This window comes from Equus asinus, chromosome 2 (genome assembly GCF_041296235.1).
Source record: "Equus asinus isolate D_3611 breed Donkey chromosome 2, EquAss-T2T_v2, whole genome shotgun sequence".
Taxonomy (NCBI): Eukaryota; Metazoa; Chordata; class Mammalia; order Perissodactyla; family Equidae; genus Equus; species Equus asinus.
In genome coordinates, this window is record NC_091791.1 from 134,067,244 (window position 1) to 134,083,879 (window position 16,636).

The 16,636-nt window shown below is 52.8% G+C and overlaps 1 protein-coding gene across 3 annotated transcripts in view; it reads left to right on the top strand.

The window, feature by feature from the left end:
* Positions 1–16,636, top strand: part of IGDCC3 (immunoglobulin superfamily DCC subclass member 3) — a 41,289-nt gene that overhangs the window by 656 nt on the left and 23,997 nt on the right. For all 3 annotated transcript variants that reach the window (XM_014829907.3, XM_044764702.2, XM_070499941.1), the window contains exon 2: positions 2,075–2,380. In XM_014829907.3, the coding sequence (XP_014685393.3) occupies positions 2,075–2,380 (306 nt within the window). The remainder of the gene's footprint in view (positions 1–2,074; positions 2,381–16,636) is intronic.

The following is a 16,636-nucleotide window of genomic DNA, read 5'->3' on the forward strand; positions in this document are numbered from 1 at the left end:
GGCGGTGGCTCAGAGTAGCCCGAGGCGGCCGAGGCAGGAGACAGCAGACCGGGGGACGGAGGCCGGGACAGAGCGGGCTGCGCTGGGCAGAGAGGGCACGTCCCGGATTTGGAGCCGGAGCGCGCGGGAGAGACCGAGGAACAGGAGGACGAAGACTCCTGGCGGGCCGCGCGTGGACAGCCTGCGAGCTGAGGCGGGGGAAGAGAAACCGACCGAGAGCGAGCGAGGGGCAGGAGTGCCCACGTGCCCGCCCTTCCCCGGAGTGTGCACACGCAGAGCGTCCCTCCCCCCGGGCTCGAGGGTCTGCCGCTTTGCTGCCCAGAGCTCCGTCACCACTACCACCCTGTTCCCTCAGTGGGCGCATCTCACAGGAGAGGGGTGCAAGTCTAGTCCCTTCCCCTCCCACCCCCAGTTCTCAGCAGACGCTCATGTGGGCCGTGTTCTCTCCTCTCGCCTCCGGAGAAGCAGGATATCGCGTCCGCACTAGGAGAAACTTTATCCCCCAATTTGCTATACTGTAGCGGGGTTGCGTTGGGGACTGAGACCTCTGAAACACAGGGGCAGGATGGGTAGGGGTTTGAAGGAGTGTGACCCTCAAATGTCTTAAAATATTACATATCCCTGAGGGTGAGGGGAAACGCCCATAACCCCAGCCCCCGCCCCCCTTCCCCATCTCCCCCAGCCTGGGAGGGCGCTGCTCTGCTGCAGAGCGGCCAGCTTCTCCTAGGATCGCTAGTTCCCTGGGAACGTGAGGGGTCTGTGGCTGCCGTTTCAGCGCAGGTGGATTCATTCCTCCTGGACTGAAGTTGTAACTGGTTTGGTAAGTTGCTTGTTGGAGAAGTTGGTGACTTGGTATCATGCCTGGCATTGGAGCACTTGTCCTTCCTGTCAGTCTTCTTAATTCCGTGATCACCCTTCTCCCCATCTCTTCTTTCTCCTCCTCCTCTTCCAGCTCATTTCTCTTATGCAGGAGCTGTGAGGTTGCTGAGAGTAAACATTCTAGGAACTCTTCTCTTCCTGAATTTTGGGAAAACTGAGTTGATGTTTGGTACCACTCATCTCTCCTTATGACAGAGGCAGAACAACCAAAATCCCGAGCATCCTAGGGGAGAGGCAGTGGAGCTGGGTCATAGCCCAGCCTGTACCTGGTACTGGGCCCACATGTCCTGTGGCCTGCCAAGCATCTGATGGCTTTGCCAGTGAAAAGAAGCAATGATTTATTACTATCTCACTGTATATTTGTTTAGAACTTTTAACTTTCCCCCTTTTTTTTAGACTTTTTTTTTTTTTTTGAAAGATGAGCCCTGAGCTAACTACTGCCAATCCTCTTCTTTCTGCTGAGGAAGACTGGCCCTGAGCTAACATCCGTGCCCATCTTCCTCTACTTTATATGTGGGTTGCCTACCACAGCATGGCTTGATAAGCAGTGCGTAGGTCCACACCCGGGATCCGAACCAGCGAAACCGGGGCCCCCGAGAATCGGAGTGTGCAAACTTAACCGCTGCACCGCCAGGCTGGCCCCAGAACTTTTAACTTTTCATAGTGTCTTTGAGTCTGTTAATCATTTCAACTACCCTATGACACAAGCCGTATTCTTCCTGATTTAAACACATGAGGAACCGGACCCCAGGACAGGTTGAATACTTTACCGAAGGTCACATCCCGAAACTCTTTGAGGCTTCAGTGCTTAACTAGAGTCACCACAGAAGTGGCACCAGCTGTGTTGGAATCAGTCTTATCTTTGGATCCCAGATTTGCCGCTACTAGCTGTGAGACACTGGACAAGTTGCTTAATATCCCTGGGTTTCAGTTTCCTTATCTCTAAAAGAGGGAATGGTACAAATAATTTCTACCTCTCTGAGATGGTCTGCTGATTAAGTAAAATACTGCATGGGACAGCACTTTGTAATGCATAAACTTCTGTGTATAATAGAGATTCCTATTCACGTTACAGAAAGATGGGGATGGGGTGCACAGATCCAGGGAACTTAGAACCCTCCGGTGTGGCGTTCTTCCTGTCTGCTCACACCACACTAACCTCTCCTCTTCCTCTCACCTCCCCTGCCTGATGCAGGTCTTGGCCACTCTGCTGAACTGGCATTTGCTGTGGAGCCGAGTGATGATGTTGCAGTTCCCGGGCAGCCTGTAATGCTGGGCTGCAGGGTGGAGGGCACCCCTCCAGTGCGAATCTCCTGGAGGAAGAATGGGGTGGAGCTGCCAGAGAGTACCCACTCCACCCTGCTGGCCAATGGGTCTTTGATGATCCATCACTTCCGGCTGGATCCGGGAGGCAGCCTTTCAGACGAGGGTGACTATGAGTGTGTGGCTCAGAACCGCTTTGGGCTGGTGGTCAGCCGGAAGGCTCGCATCCAGGCTGCAAGTAAGTGGACGCCTCTTTCTTTTTTTCCCACATTGGGGATCTAGGGTCAGCCTAGGGCATGGGGGACAGGTGGAGCAGTTCCATCTTATGCAGAGTTCTGGAGGACTGAATTCACAGCATGGGTCAGTTGAGAGGTGCATAGCAGTAGCAATTTGTGGTGGTGGAATTATATCATATACTTATTTAAATTATTAGAATGTGATTAGACAAGAATGTAGCCAAACACTGTTGGGGGAGAGAGCGAGTGAGCGAGCGAGAGTGAGAACGTGTTTCATCCACCTCTTGGGTCAGTGTGTCTTAGTTTCCATATCCCTGTGTGTTGTGAGCATCCCAGTCCATTGGGTACAATTCTTGTGTTTAAAGATAAACAATTGTCATAGTTTATGGGTAATTTAAGAGAATTTTGAAGGGTAATTTTGGCTACATGCAATTTTTAATTACGTGCTGCCTTTCAAACATTTTGAGTATGATAAAACCTCACTATACTAGTAATAACATTCTGAAGCCTGTCAAAAATTTGCTTTACAAAAAATATGGTGGAATAATTTCAGGGTTATTGCAATCATGACATTACTCCTACTCACCTCATGCTGGTATGCTTTTTTTTTTTGAATTTCAGCTTTATTGAGGTGTAATTGATAATAAAATTTTAAGACATTTAAAGCGTACATTGTGGTGACTTGACATCTGATGTGCTTTTTTGAATAGGAGAGAAAAGGCCAGCCAGAGCGTTTCAGCTCTAGAATTGTGCTTTGCTTGCGCTGATGGACTGCCAATTGTGGTGATGAAATGATGGCTGTGCTTTACTGCCCTGTCCTGCAAAACTTCTGTTGTTGTTGTTTAATCTGTGCACACTTGTGGGAGTGTGTTGCATAAACCCAAATTATCTATGTATCTTGGGGAGGTGGCAGGCTGTGGGGAGGGGTGTCATGATTGAGAACCACTGCTCTTGAGAAAGGGCAGAAGTTTTGGCAAGGGGAAAATGTTCTCCATCCCATATCTCTATCCTTCTGGGGGTGGTTGTCCTGTAATAATTCTAGCTAATTATTAATAAGCTAATACTTATTAAGCACCTGCTGCCTACTGGGCACCCTGCATAAATGTTTCACATGAATTATCTCATTTAGTCATCACAACAACCCAGGGAGATAGGCCCTTATCATCTCCCCTTTTACAGATGAGAAAACTGAGATGTAGGAGGATTCAGTGACATTCTGGTCCTCAGAGGAGCCAGGGCTGCAGTCTAGGCAGTGTGAACCCTACACCCTCCCACTTAACTCCTGTGGCGCACTGCCTCTCCCCTGTCTGATCGCTGACAAGTTTCTTCCTGGCTCTGAGGGCATTTGCACAGTTGCTCTGAACTGCTGGTGAGTGATGAATCGTTCTGAGGCAGGAGCTCTCTCGTTGAGTTTAAGATGCCCCTTTGTTCTAAAGAAGGCTGATCCAGGCCCCCATATGGAGCTCTCTGGGAGGCAGCCCTGGACCTTGAGACCGAATCACTTCTGGCTCAGCAACCCCTCATCTCCCGGCCCTCCCGGCAGTGTAGGGGAAGGCTGGTGCAGCCTCTGAGCAGATGGCTGGGTGTGAGGAAGAGAAGCGTGGATGGAGGGTGGGGACCCCAGGAAGACTTGCGGGTGGGAGAAATGAGACTTCTCAGGGAGATGACTCCCACACCCTCCCTGGCCTGTGTCAGTGCTGAGAGCTAGATGGCTCCTGCATCACCAGCGGAGAATTGTGGGAGATAAATCCCCAGGTGTTAATATATAGCTAATTGTAAATGTGCTCTTCTATAAATGGTAATACCTTCAAGATGTTTGATTTCCCTAAACTCCTAACAACATAAGAAATTGAGCTGTGGCCTCTGGCTGGGGGAAGGGCCAGTGAGTGAGGTCAGCTTGGTTAATCCTTTGGGGTCCTAAGGACAGCTGAGGGGTTTGCCTCCAAACAGTGGCAGTCTGATGTGGGCTCTCTCTCCCCTGCAAGGCTCGTGGCCCCATGGGGGGAATGCTTGGGTACCAAGCAACCGCGTGGCTGGATCTCCTTTTCTCACTTCACAGGCTGATGTCCCTAGAAACCTGCAAAGCTGATTAGCTGCCTGGGTTTCCTTTTTTAGTACTAACTCCCTGCCTGTGTGCCGCAGGCACTGCAGATGTTGTGTGACATGGGGGGAGTGCCTTGCTGAAAGGTGTGAGGAGCCCTCTGGAGCCCCTACTTCTCCTGCCTGCTCCACGGCCGGTGGGGCAGGAGCATGCTAGGTGCCCCTCACAGATACACAATCCACCCAGTGGACTAGTCCAGTGAGGCAGATGGGGATCCAGGTCCGTGTGGGTGGGTCTGCTGGGGCCTCAGAGCTCTGGGCCACAGGCTGGTGGCTGGGAATCGCCCCTCTTCCACCCCAGTGGTCTCGGATGCTGACATTGAAGGCTGGCCTGACTAGGGTGGGCTAAGCTACAGGCTAATTCCTTGGGGCTTCAGTTCCAAGTATCTCCTTGTTACGGTGAAGTGGCTCAGGGTCCTAAAAGTACTCTTGCTTCCAGCATGTCTTGGTTTCTATGTGCCTATAGGAGGGGGCTGAAAATTGAGACACTTGTTACTGATGGACGAGTTAAGCTGGACAAGTTAACCTCTCCGTGGCCAAGCTTCCTCACCTGTGAAGTGTGCATATCATCCTACTTTGTGGGGCGGTTGCAAGGACTAACTCACCCCACACTTTGCCTGGCAAGTAGGAGGCGCTCAGGAACAGGAGCCAATGCTTTCTGCTTCATTTGAAGACAGTTTCACTGACATTGCTGGCAAAAGCAAACTGCCTGAACGCGCTCCCAGCCCCCAGCTCTCCCCTCACTGGGATTCAGTTAGGGAGCACTCCAGGGAAATCTGTCAGGGAATGGAATTACTGGAGCCGAAGTGCAACTTGTTCTGTTTTAACCCCTTCCTGGGAGGACCTGGGAATTCTCCCAAGCCTCTGGGCGTCGGCTGAAGCTGGCTTGGCCTGTGAGACCCTCTGCCATCCCTCTGGAGGGGCTCCAGGAAGGGCGCGAGGGTCACTCGACCCAGTGGGAATGTGTGCATTGACTCATACGTGTTGAGGTCTGTGTGCCTTGATGACTCCAAAGAGGGATGGGCTAGCTTCCAGGAGCGGGGGTGATTGGGGGACCCGCCCTCAGCTCCCCTCAGGCAGAAGCCCTCAGTCCCTGGCCTCGGTTGTTGGTCACAGGCCCCTTGGGAAACTGGAGTGAAGAGCTATATGAGGCAGAGCAGGACTTCTCAAACTTTCCTGGGCCCGTGAATTACCTGAGGATCTTGATAAAATTCAGATTTGAATCAGTAGGTCTGGGCCAAGGCCTGGGGTTCCACCTGTCTAACAAGAGCCCAGGTGATGCGGATGGTGCTGGTCCATGGGTGCTAGAGGAGAGACCACGCCCGTGTCATAACTGCTGGTGTGGGATCTGCGGGCAGCATAGCGAAGTCTGTAGGACAGGGGTTCTGGGACACACCTAAGTGGGATTGGACCCCAGCTCTGCCACTCACTGATCCTGTGTCCTCAGCCTGAGTTGCTTAACTCTCTTGAGCCTCTGTGCCCTCATCTGGAAAAATGGGCATAATCCTATCAGCCTCTCGGGGCTGTTGAAGGATTAAATGATGATGGATGGAAAGCACCTGGCATAGGGCTTGGCCTCTGGGAAATGCTCATTAAGTATTATTGTTAGTGCTAGGGGTTGACCACTAATTTAGGATGAGGTCCAGCCTGTCTCAGTGCTAGCTGGGTTCTCAAAGAGCCAGGACTGCCTCCCTCCCGGCCTGACTGGGTGGGGGATAGGGGGTGGAGAGTGGGGTAGGGTGCAAGGGTGGTTATGAGGGTGGGCTGTGGAAGCAAACAGACCCCAGCTGGGTGGACTTGGGCAAGTCACTTAGCCTCTCTGTTTCCTCATCTTTAAAAAGGAGGAAATACTTACCAAGGAGGAATGTTGTGAGGGTTACCTATGTTAATATGCATGAAGAACTTAGCCTGGTGCGGGGCACACAGAAAGTGTTTCCTTTTTTTTTTAAGATTTAATTTTTTTCCTTTTTCTCCCCAAAGCCCCCCAGTACATAGTTGTATATTCTTTGTTGTGGGTCCTTCTCGTTGTGGCATGTGGGACGCTGCCTCAGTGTGGTTTGATGAGCAGTGCCATGTCCGCGCCCAGGATTTGAACCAACAAAACACTGGGCCGCCTGCAGCGGAGCGCGCGAACTTAACCACTTGGCCACGGGGACAGCCCAGAAAGTGTTTCTTAAATATTAACTCTTATGATTCTGGAGAAGTAATAGAAGCGAGAAATGTGGAGTTCTAAGCTCCTTATTTGTAGTGATTCCAGAAAGGCCCCTGGTGAGCTCAGACTCCTGGAAAGAGGCAGTGGGGTGTGGTGAGAGGGGAGAAAGTCCGCTTCTGATCCCCTGCTGTCTCCACCTCAGAAAGTTGCTGACTTCTCCAGCCCTCGGTTACCCACTTCTAAAGTCGGAATCACCCTCAACCTGTCTGAGGGAGGGCAGTTTAACCAGCCACTCGGGGATCTTTGTTCAGCAGCAAGACCCGTGGTTGTGCAGATCCGCGGCCAGGGGCCAGGCATGGGTCTGTGGAAGAGGTCTGGTTGGGGGTTGGGAGAACCATGGGCTGAAGCTGCTGGGGAGTATAGTTTGTGTGGGGGGCTCAGTGGATTTAGGGGGCCCCGGGGAGCCTCAGTGTAGGGGAGTGGGTTGTGGAGGGAAGTGGTTCCGGGCACAGTGGCTGGTAACCCTGGAGGCCGTTGTCACTTGCAGGGTATATGCTTGGGTCTGGTGTGTGGAACCCAAGCTTTTCTCTCCTCCTTGAAGGGTAGCTCAGCTAAGGTAGCCCTGAGGAAGTCTCTGCCACTGCCCCTCAAACACACCCATCTACCTACCCAGGAGGGGAGGCAGCAGGTGCTACAGCTGAAGCATCACTGGTGTGATGGGTGAGTGGCGGTGCCTAGGCCTGCTCTTATGCCAGGCAGCTCACGTGTACATACACCATGGCACAGCAGTAGGTGCAAATGGGTGAGCGTCAGCCCTTTTACCTGCCAGTCGGTACGCCACAGACCAAGCCCTTCTGACACTCTTGAGAAGCTGTGAGGTCGATGGAAAGGCTCTTGCCTGCACATGGGAAATCCTGTGTGGCTCTGGGCAAGTCGCTCACCCTCTCTGGGCTTTGCTTTTCTCATTGTAAAATTGAGTGGTTGGACCAAGGTTTGTCTCTGCTCTATGATATTAAGGCTTCCTTACCATCCAGCCAGTCCTTGGGACATGCCTGCCTTTGCTGGACCTTTTCCCAGTCTGTTCTTGCCACTGCTCATCCCTTACCTAATCCATCCCCAAAGACCACTTAGCTTGCAGTAATTTCTTCTTCCCCCTTCTCAGGCTGGGAGTATTTGTGGTCTGTGGCATTCAGGCTCAACCTTCCTCTCAGTGATGGCTGCTTGAATTGTTAAGTAACTGTTTTGCGGCGGGATATTCCATCTGTCTCCTCCATAGATTTTAAGCTCCTAAAGGGCTTCTCTTTCTTTTGTATTTCTCACATCCCCTGCCTCCGGAGCTTGGTAAAAACGAAATGAACATGTGGCCTTCCGGGTGCAAAGCTCTGTCTCTCTCGTTTCTCTCTGCTTCTCTTTTACTTTCTCTCTCCCTGTCTCTCCCGCCTCGTAATTGATAGCATAGCTCAAAGGCACAAAAGCTTGTGAGCAGGGACTATGACACACCCGGGGCAGGGTCATGGGGTGGCTGCTGCTGCGTGTTTATCTCTAGAGGAACTGAGACTCTCTCTTCCTCGCCAGATGGGGTGTGAATCACAGACCGAACTGCTTCGTATCCCTCATACCTGGGTCTTGGGGTCTCCTGCCTTGCGCTCTATTCCCGGGCTGGATGTGGCCTGTGTCCCCAGGCCCACTGGCCCCAAGTGGGCGGGGAGGGCTGCCCCTCGCCCCCCCAGCAGGACTCGAGTGTGGAAGTTGAACGCTTCTGGTTCCCACACCTTGGCTCCACTGTCGCAGGCAGCCAGCTGGCCCCTTGAACACAATGTGCAAATCTTCTCTGTTCCTGTTCCCGGCATTGTCCGGGGCCGGGCGCCTTGGCTGGGAATGTGGGCCGGTGAATAGGAGAGGCATTTGCAGCCTGCAAATGAAACAGGCCCCCAGCCCCCCTTAACCCCGGTCCCCTCCCCACACCCAGGGAGAAAGGACTTTTTCACTCCTGGCCTTCTTGTATTGCCTTTCCCTCTCCTCTCCAGAGTCCCTGCAGGCGTGTGTGCATGCGTGTGTGTATGTGTGTGTGTGTGTGTGTATAAGACAGAGAGAGACTTTTCACAGCAGCTTGAAGGCTGTTCGACACAGCCTTCAATAAAAGTAGAATGGAACAGAAGGACACCCAGGATGGAAAACCAAACAGCTCACTGCTGTCTTTGTTTAAACTGGGCTGAGTGATTCCAAAAATGTCTGCCTTGTGTAACTAACCTATGGCACCCTGAGATTCTCTGGCCATAGCTTTGTTGCAACAAGGAATGTAGAAACCAGCAGTATGTGTGTATGTGGCCACATGGACCTCTGTGGGTACCTGAGCATACAGGTGTGTGCCGGAGGATGTTCATGGGCCCCAGGAGTGGGGTCCAGCTCTCCTCAAGGGGCTTTCCTGTGGGAATCCTTCCCTTGAGCATATGCCAGGCTGGAGAACTGGAGTGGACAGAACTGATGCAGGGCAGGAGGCACTGGTCCTACAAGGGACTGATACTTGCCCAGCCAGCTGAAGTAAGAGAGGGGCAAGCAAACCCTAGGTCATTGGCGGAGGGTGGGGGCTTACATTATGGGCCTGTGGGCATGGCCACAGTACCTCCAGGAGTCTAGGCCATAGTTTCCTTACTCACTAGGCAGGTGCCAACAATCTGGCTGCGGTGCAAGCCGGCTGGCCTGTGCTGTTCCATCCCCCAAAAAGGATGGTCTTTCATTTCTGAGTTTGCTCCCCCAACCTCCAACTTTGTTCACCCTATTCCAAGAAACGCTAACCCTTTGTGATTGCCCTCAAATGTAAGGGAAGAGCAGAAGAGAGAGTCATCCCTATGGACTGGAGCAGCCCCAGTGGCTTCCTGAGGAGGGATGCCTGGACAGGAGATATTGGGACCCAGTGAAGGTAGGAAGGCAGAGGTTGAGCTGAGGCCTGAAGAGGGGCAGGCAGGAGGAGCTCCTGGCCAGACCCCAGAGCCCAGGGAGATGGAGGTGGTGGGGAGTGTGGGCTGAATACAGCCAGCCAGCTACCTGATCAGACAGAAGGAGGAAAATTTGATGCAGAGGCCTCACATCCCAGCCTCTCCCACCCACCCTCTCCATCTCATCTCTGGATCTTGGTCTCAATGCTCCTCAGGCTTTGACACCCACACACACACTGTCCCCCCACCTCTGTCTTCCTGTGAGCCCACGTTTAGGGTCTTTGTCTCTATCATCCCTCAATCCTAGTGTCTCTTGTCCTGTCCTACTACCACTTTCGTTTCTCCAGCTCCTCTTTCTCTTTATTATTCTGTTCCTCCTCCTGCCTCTTTGTCCAACTGTGGCAACTCCAGTGTCTACCATCCTCTGCTGTGCTTGTCCAGAGATCCCTCTGTTTCAGGAGCAAAAGTAGGTGAGCTCAGGTGGGGGCACAGAACAAAGAGATAGGAAGAAGAGAGACTGAGAAGATGAGGTTCAAAGAGGACCCCAAAGGAAGGGGTCCATGGCCTCCCCAGCAAGTCGGAGTCTCCCTGGAGGCAGACCTTCACTGAGAGGAATCTGAGAACACTGGCCCCTGCTTGGGGCCTGTCTCTGAGCCCGGACACTGACCACGGTGGGTGGTGGGGGCAGCCCTGGGCTGCTCTCTGGAATGCTGGTGTTGGGTTGCAGTGCAGATGCGAGCAGTGATAATGGGCAGGAACTGGACTTTCTGGTCTGGCTGCTGCCCCCAAGGCCATTGGAATGTGAGAGGGGGGGCACTAGCAAGAGGCCCCAGGGACTTGGGGTGGGCAGATGGAGACCAGACCACCTAAATGGAGAGGGAGGGGGCAGACCACCGTGAGAGAGAACCAAGTTCTAGCCCTTTCACTGAGTTTCAGGCTGCAGCAAAAGAATCCTAAAATTCCCAGCCCATCTGGGACCTTGGAGGTCTTCACAGCCTCCAGGTAGGATCACAGGCATCCAGAGCTTCTGGAGAAACAACCTTCTCATTTTACAGACTTGAAAACTGAGGCCCCCAGGGAGTAACCTGCCCAAGGACGGAGCTGGTCCCTCCAGCCTGGGCAGGTAGGAGGTCCCTCATGCCTCTTACCTTCCCTGGTGCCTCACTGCTCTCTGACTGGAGAAGGGGGGTATCTTTTTCTGTCCCCCCAGAGCAGACTGACACACCTATTTCTGTTTTTCTTGTGTCCTGCCCTGCCCAGGCTTTGTGGTTGTGAGTGTTAACCAGCAGACCTTGGGTGTGGGCTCCTGGCATCCACGGCATGTTACAGAGGGCCTGAGTTTCCAGAGCACGCTGGATACTGAGCTGAGTGGTCTGAGGGCTGCCTATTTGCTGGCGCTTGTGGTACACTAACTGGTAGGCCTAATAATGTGGGGCTGCGCTGTCTTAAGCCCTTTATGTGTTAATTTACTTAATTCCCACACCAATTCCATTAATGGGTATTCCTAGTCCTATTTTACAGATGAGTAAACAGAAGCCCAGAGTGGTTCATTAACTTGCCCAAGGGTACACAGTAAGTAGGGAAGCTGGGATTCAAACTCAGCTTCTTTCTGCCTGACACAAGGTTCAGTGGCCTGAGTGACCTTAGAGGGGGCTATAGTCCTTTGAGAACATAATCAGTATCAATGCCTCAAAAATAGAGCCAGGGACCTGAACGCATGTAGGGGGGAGTGTGGGGAGCACAGAACAGCTTAGAACCCCCACCAAAGGAGGAGGCACTTCTGGGTGGGCCAGGCGGGGCTACAGGCCCCCCACCCCCAGCTGTAGCTGGAGGCCCAGAGAATCTGGAGGGCTGGTTAGGCTGGGACCTCTCCTCTGCCCTACCTGTGGGGCAGGGCAGGGCCGGCTGGGTCAAGGTTCCCGGCTGGAAAGGAAGTTGGGAGGGGGGTGGGCTGCTGGAGGTGGAAGTGGGAGTGCTTCTTCCCTGTGGAGGAAAGACAAGTTCCCTCCCCCTGGGGCTCCCTCAGCTCCCTTTCCTTTCTTGTTTCCGCATAATGACGCTGATTGCTCCACATCTGTCATAATTACTCTTTGTTTGAAAATTCAGAACAAATCACAGGAGAGGAACTGGTGTGGCTCAAGAAGGATCCTTCTCCCCAGGGGTCCTGTTAGGGGGGAAGGTGTAGCAGGGAAGAGCCATAATCAGCCTGGAGGACCCAGGCTGCTGATTGTCCTTGCGCTGTCCCCTGGCCTGGGCAAGGTGGCCTAAGGCCTCATGGAGTTACTTGGCCCCCGACCCCAGGCCACAGTTCCGGCTTGGCTCGCTGTGATGGCTGGGAGATTCTGCCCCCTCCCCCCAACCTGGGGGAGGGGTCTGCATTGGGTCCCCTGCCCTCTTGGTCCCACTGAACAATGGGTTGGACGGCAGGCTGCATGGTAACCCCAGCAGCACAGCAGGGAGGGGCAGGCTGTGCCTGCTGGAAAGGTGTGGCCCCAAGCACATGGCAGGGAGCTTTACTGGCAAGGAGGATTGGGGCAGTTGTGGCTGGGGTCCCTGGAACAGGGTGGGCATTAGGTCTCCAGGGTGAGAGCCAGGAACAGGGACGTTACCTCCAGAGAGCACCAAACAAGACCCTCCTGGGATCCAGCAGCAGCCCTGGATGCTCAGGGCTTCTTCACACTCACTCCCTAGCAGCTTGACTTCTGTTGAGGGTCCTGGTCCCTGCCCCCATTCCTGGCCTGAAGGCCATTAATTTGGGGGACTAATTCCTGGAGCATGTGCCCCGGGCTGTGGCCTTGCCTGCCATGGGCACACACCTCCATGTCTCTCTCTCAACCTAGTGCCTTCCCACCTGGGATTGTGTCCACAGAGACTCTGCAAAGACTTTTGCAGGGAGAAATCAAGGACAACCTAGAATTCATCCCCAAAGCCAACCTCTAATAAACCCCACTTGTTCTTGCCGCGGGACCATTGTGGGACTACAGACACCCTCAAGGAGCTGGAGCCAACTCAAGATGCAGGTCGACTTGCCCTGAGGACCGGCTCTGGGTTCAAGCTTCCTCCTTCCCTTAACACTTATGATCCTCATTTTGTCTTTGTGGGAAACAGAAGGGAGCACGGCCCTGCTTGTCTTTTGAAGGGAGAGGATGAGTAGGTCCCAGGCATTTGTAGAGTGTAGGGCGCTGCCCCCATCCACCAGTGGAGGCATCCTTTGTTCAGGCATCAGTGGGCGTTGCTGGGGGGAGGACTGACTCCTGGAGACAGGACCCCAACTGGAAGTGCCTGCTTGGACTGGCTTGGAGAGACCACCTCCTCTGGCCCCACCATTATTGATCGGGGACCCTGGGAGGAGCTTGGACTTGACCCAGTCATCATCCTGCTTACTCCTACGCCCTCCCTGGCTCCCACTTCCACAGAAGCTGCTTTTAAAATGTAAATATTCACTTCATCCCTGTGTGACTTTGGACCCATCATTTCACCTTCATGGTCCTCAGTTTCCCTATAGGTGGAAGGTGGTGTGGAGAGGACCAGGCTAAAAGATTCCTAAAGTCCCTTCCCACTTCTAAAATTCAGAGACACTGACTCCTTTTTTATCTTCAACAGGGTTTCGCCCCTCCCCAACTCTTCTCCTCTCCACTTCTCTCCGTTTGCTCTAGCTGTCTCCTCCATCTCTCGCTCTGACTTCTCTCTCCAGCGCTCCTGGTGCGCTGGGCTTGGCCTCTTCCTTTTTTAAATGTTAGGATCAAAGTTTTGCAGAGAAGCTCTCTTGTCATTCTCATTCTCTTTTGCTCCCCCCAATTTGGTCGTCCCCCTCCTCCCACCAGCGCATGTGTCCAAAGCAGCGGTCGCCGGGCCAGGTCCAGACCGAGTTCCTCAATGCGCTCATCGTCCGGCGTGCTCCCGGAGCCGGAGAACTCGCTTCCCCGTCCTGGCCAAGCACAGTGGGAAGAGAGTGGCCTGGGAGGAGCCGGGCTCTGGAAATGACGGCTCTTTCTTGCGGCAGGGGAGGAGGGACCTCCCCCACCCCCAGCACAAAGCGTGGCTGCTTCTTGCAGAATCAATGGGTATTCAATTGACCCCGTGCCACGCAGTCGCTGGGCTGTCAAGTCACCGCGCCGGGTGTGTCCGTGTGGGTGTGGTGTGTCCGTGTGAGTGAGAACATGTGTGCGTGTGCAAGTGTGTGCGTGTGCGAGTGTCTTCGCTTCCTGGAGCTCCCGGTATCCTGGACACAGTGCCTTGGGGTCACTACTCCAGTGGGCTGCCCTGACCAGGGTGGGAAGGGACAGACCTAGCCCCACCAACTGGGGGCCTGGAGCTGGTCTTGGCGGTGAAATGGAGCAGGAGGGTGGATGGAGGTCTCCGGCTCCCAGCCCCCTTCTTCCCAACTGGCTTGGGGTGTAGGCCAGGGATTTCTGACAAGGAGCTAGAGCTAGACAGTTTGTGGGCACACCTTTGAACGGACCAGCTCTAGGAGAGAAAGGAAGCAGAGAGGGTCCTAGAGCCTTTATGGAACAGCAGACCTGAACACGGCTGGGTGCTTGGCCCCCTGACAGTGCTCAACAGTGCTCTCACCCCAAGGGCAGACAGGCATGGGGAAGGGGGGGATTTCCAGCTTTTGCTGATTCACCCAACCCTCCTCTCCCCTCGTCCCCAGCCTCCTGCCCATGATTCTCATGTCACTGCTGTGGAAACTGAGGCCCAGAGAGAGGGCCTGGCCCCAAGTCCTGGGTGTAAGGGCTGGGACAGAAAGGATCCAGATGCTCTTTCCAATGCGCTGATTGGCCTAATGGGACCCAGGCTCCAACTTCAGAGCCCAGATCTAGAGAACAGAAACCCAGTATTTGACTTATGACAAACAATTCTTAGATCTTTTTCTGCCATCTTCACACCTGGATTGGTTTTTCCTCACTCCCCTTTTGGGTTATTTTTGTTTTGCCTCTCTTACATCCTGGCTTATGTGGAAGGTTACCCTCTTTCTGCAATAATTCCTTTCACTCTAATTTTTTGAGGTTTCCTAAAATTGTATTCCACACCTCTAGCATCTTAGAGAAGCCCTATCTAATTTAGTCCCACTTGCAGATTGGAATAGAATGTTCTTGACTCCATTTTGTCAGATGATCAATAATGATGTTACATAGAATGAGCATCAAGATTGAGCTTGTTTGATATTCTTCCTCTCCTGTTTTTCTGATTTGGCTTCTCAGATCAGTCATTTTCCCATCGAACTGTGACAAAAGTCAAGATTATTACAAGCAAGCTGTAAGTGTAATGTTGATGGGATCAAGGCTTTGCTGAAATAAAATGATACAGCTTTTCTTCCATCAGTTAAGGAAGAATTCATTGGGCTGTATGCTAGGCTTTGCTTTTTAGGGTGGGGGGAATCAGGAGACATGGTCCATTCTGGAACAATGAGTATGTTGCTTGTCCTTCCCACTGGTCTGCAAACTCCCTGAGGGGAGGGGTTAGCTTCTCTGTGCATCCTCAGTGCTGAGCACAGAGCTTGGCCTAGAGTTGACGCCTGGTGAGGGTGAGAGATGGGGAGCCGTGGGTATATGAAATGGGAGGGTAGGAACACCTCCTGCCTTCTGTGGGCCACTCCCCCTCTGGAGTTCAACAGTCTGGGTTTGAGGGCAGATGAAGCTGAGTCAGATATTATTCTACAAGGGCCACCAGGGGTGGTTTCACCCAAGCTGTTCTCCACAGGCTTCTGAGTCACTCCTGTTAGGAGCTGAGAGTGGCCATGTCTGCATCTAACTGCATCCTAAATCTCCTCTCCCAGCCTCTGCTAGTCTTAAAGGGCACCCCTGTCCCAGTATTCTGTTCCCCTCCTTGAAACACCCTTCTTCTGAGGTCCCACTGCTGGCCTCTTGGGGGAGGATGAGGATTAGACTGAAGCACAGGTGCCACTACCAGGTACTGCGTGGGAAGGGCCAAGCCTGGTAAGTTCAGTCCTCAGTCTGCCACCCCAGGAGAGGTGGCTGCTGGTCCTCGGTCACCTCAGGGTGGGACACCTTCCCAAAGCTAGAGAAACTCTTAGGATGCTAGACCGCTGGCCTCACCCTCGAAATAGCTAACAGGCCAGGTTCCATGCTAAGAGGCATCGTTGTGCCCTCCCGCTTCTTCTGCGTCCTCTCTGGAAGGACTATCCCTGCATGTACAAGCCTACCTTCCTGTTATCTTGAAAAGTCATAACCGTGATAGCAAAGCATCTCGTGAATGCATGTTGCTGTGGGAGTGGGTAAGGGGAGAGAAAAACACACTCTCATTATTATACCCATTGTCTTCCTGTCAGAATACTCACCCACAGAGCATTATTTTTAAAGTTACTTATGGTCTTGGGTTTGGGGAAAGAAGAGATGTGAGGAGAAATAGGCTTCCTTTAAAAGCATGGGGCTGGCCCCATGGCATAGTGGTTAAGTTCGCACATTCCGCTTTGGCAGTCCTGAGTTCCCAGGTTTGGATCCCGGGTGTGGACCTACATACCACTCATCAAGCTATGCTGTGGTGGCGTCCCACATACAAAATAGAGGAAGACTGGCACAGATGTTAGCTCAGGGACAACCTTCCTCAAGCAAAAAGAGGAAGATTGCAATAGATGTTAACTCAGAGCTAATCTTCCTCACCCAAAAACACACCAAAAGAACACTTTTTCAGTTAAAAGTATTGGGTCTCTAATTTGGGCCTGGAGCCCCTCTTGCTTTTTGAATAGTGGATCATTTTCCAAAGTATAATTCATCTGGGGATTAGACATTCAGGCAGTCTTGCTGAAATCTGGACAAACCATAAAGGCACACATATAGTAATATCTAGGAACAATTATATTTGTAGTTTCTGTTTGGATGGTCATTTTATCAGTCTTTCAAAGTGAAGCATAGTGGCCTGTATAGCATTAGAATGATCTTTGATCTGCTATTGACTGGCTGTTGTTTCCTTGGATAAGTCCTTTTTTTTTTGCTAGATCAGAGGACTTGAAGCATCACTCCTTAGAGTCTTTGGGTCCTTGGTGGAGGGGGCTCAGGGTCTGGACATGGAGGAAAGACGGAGGCCCAACTGGTGGGACTCCAGGCTTC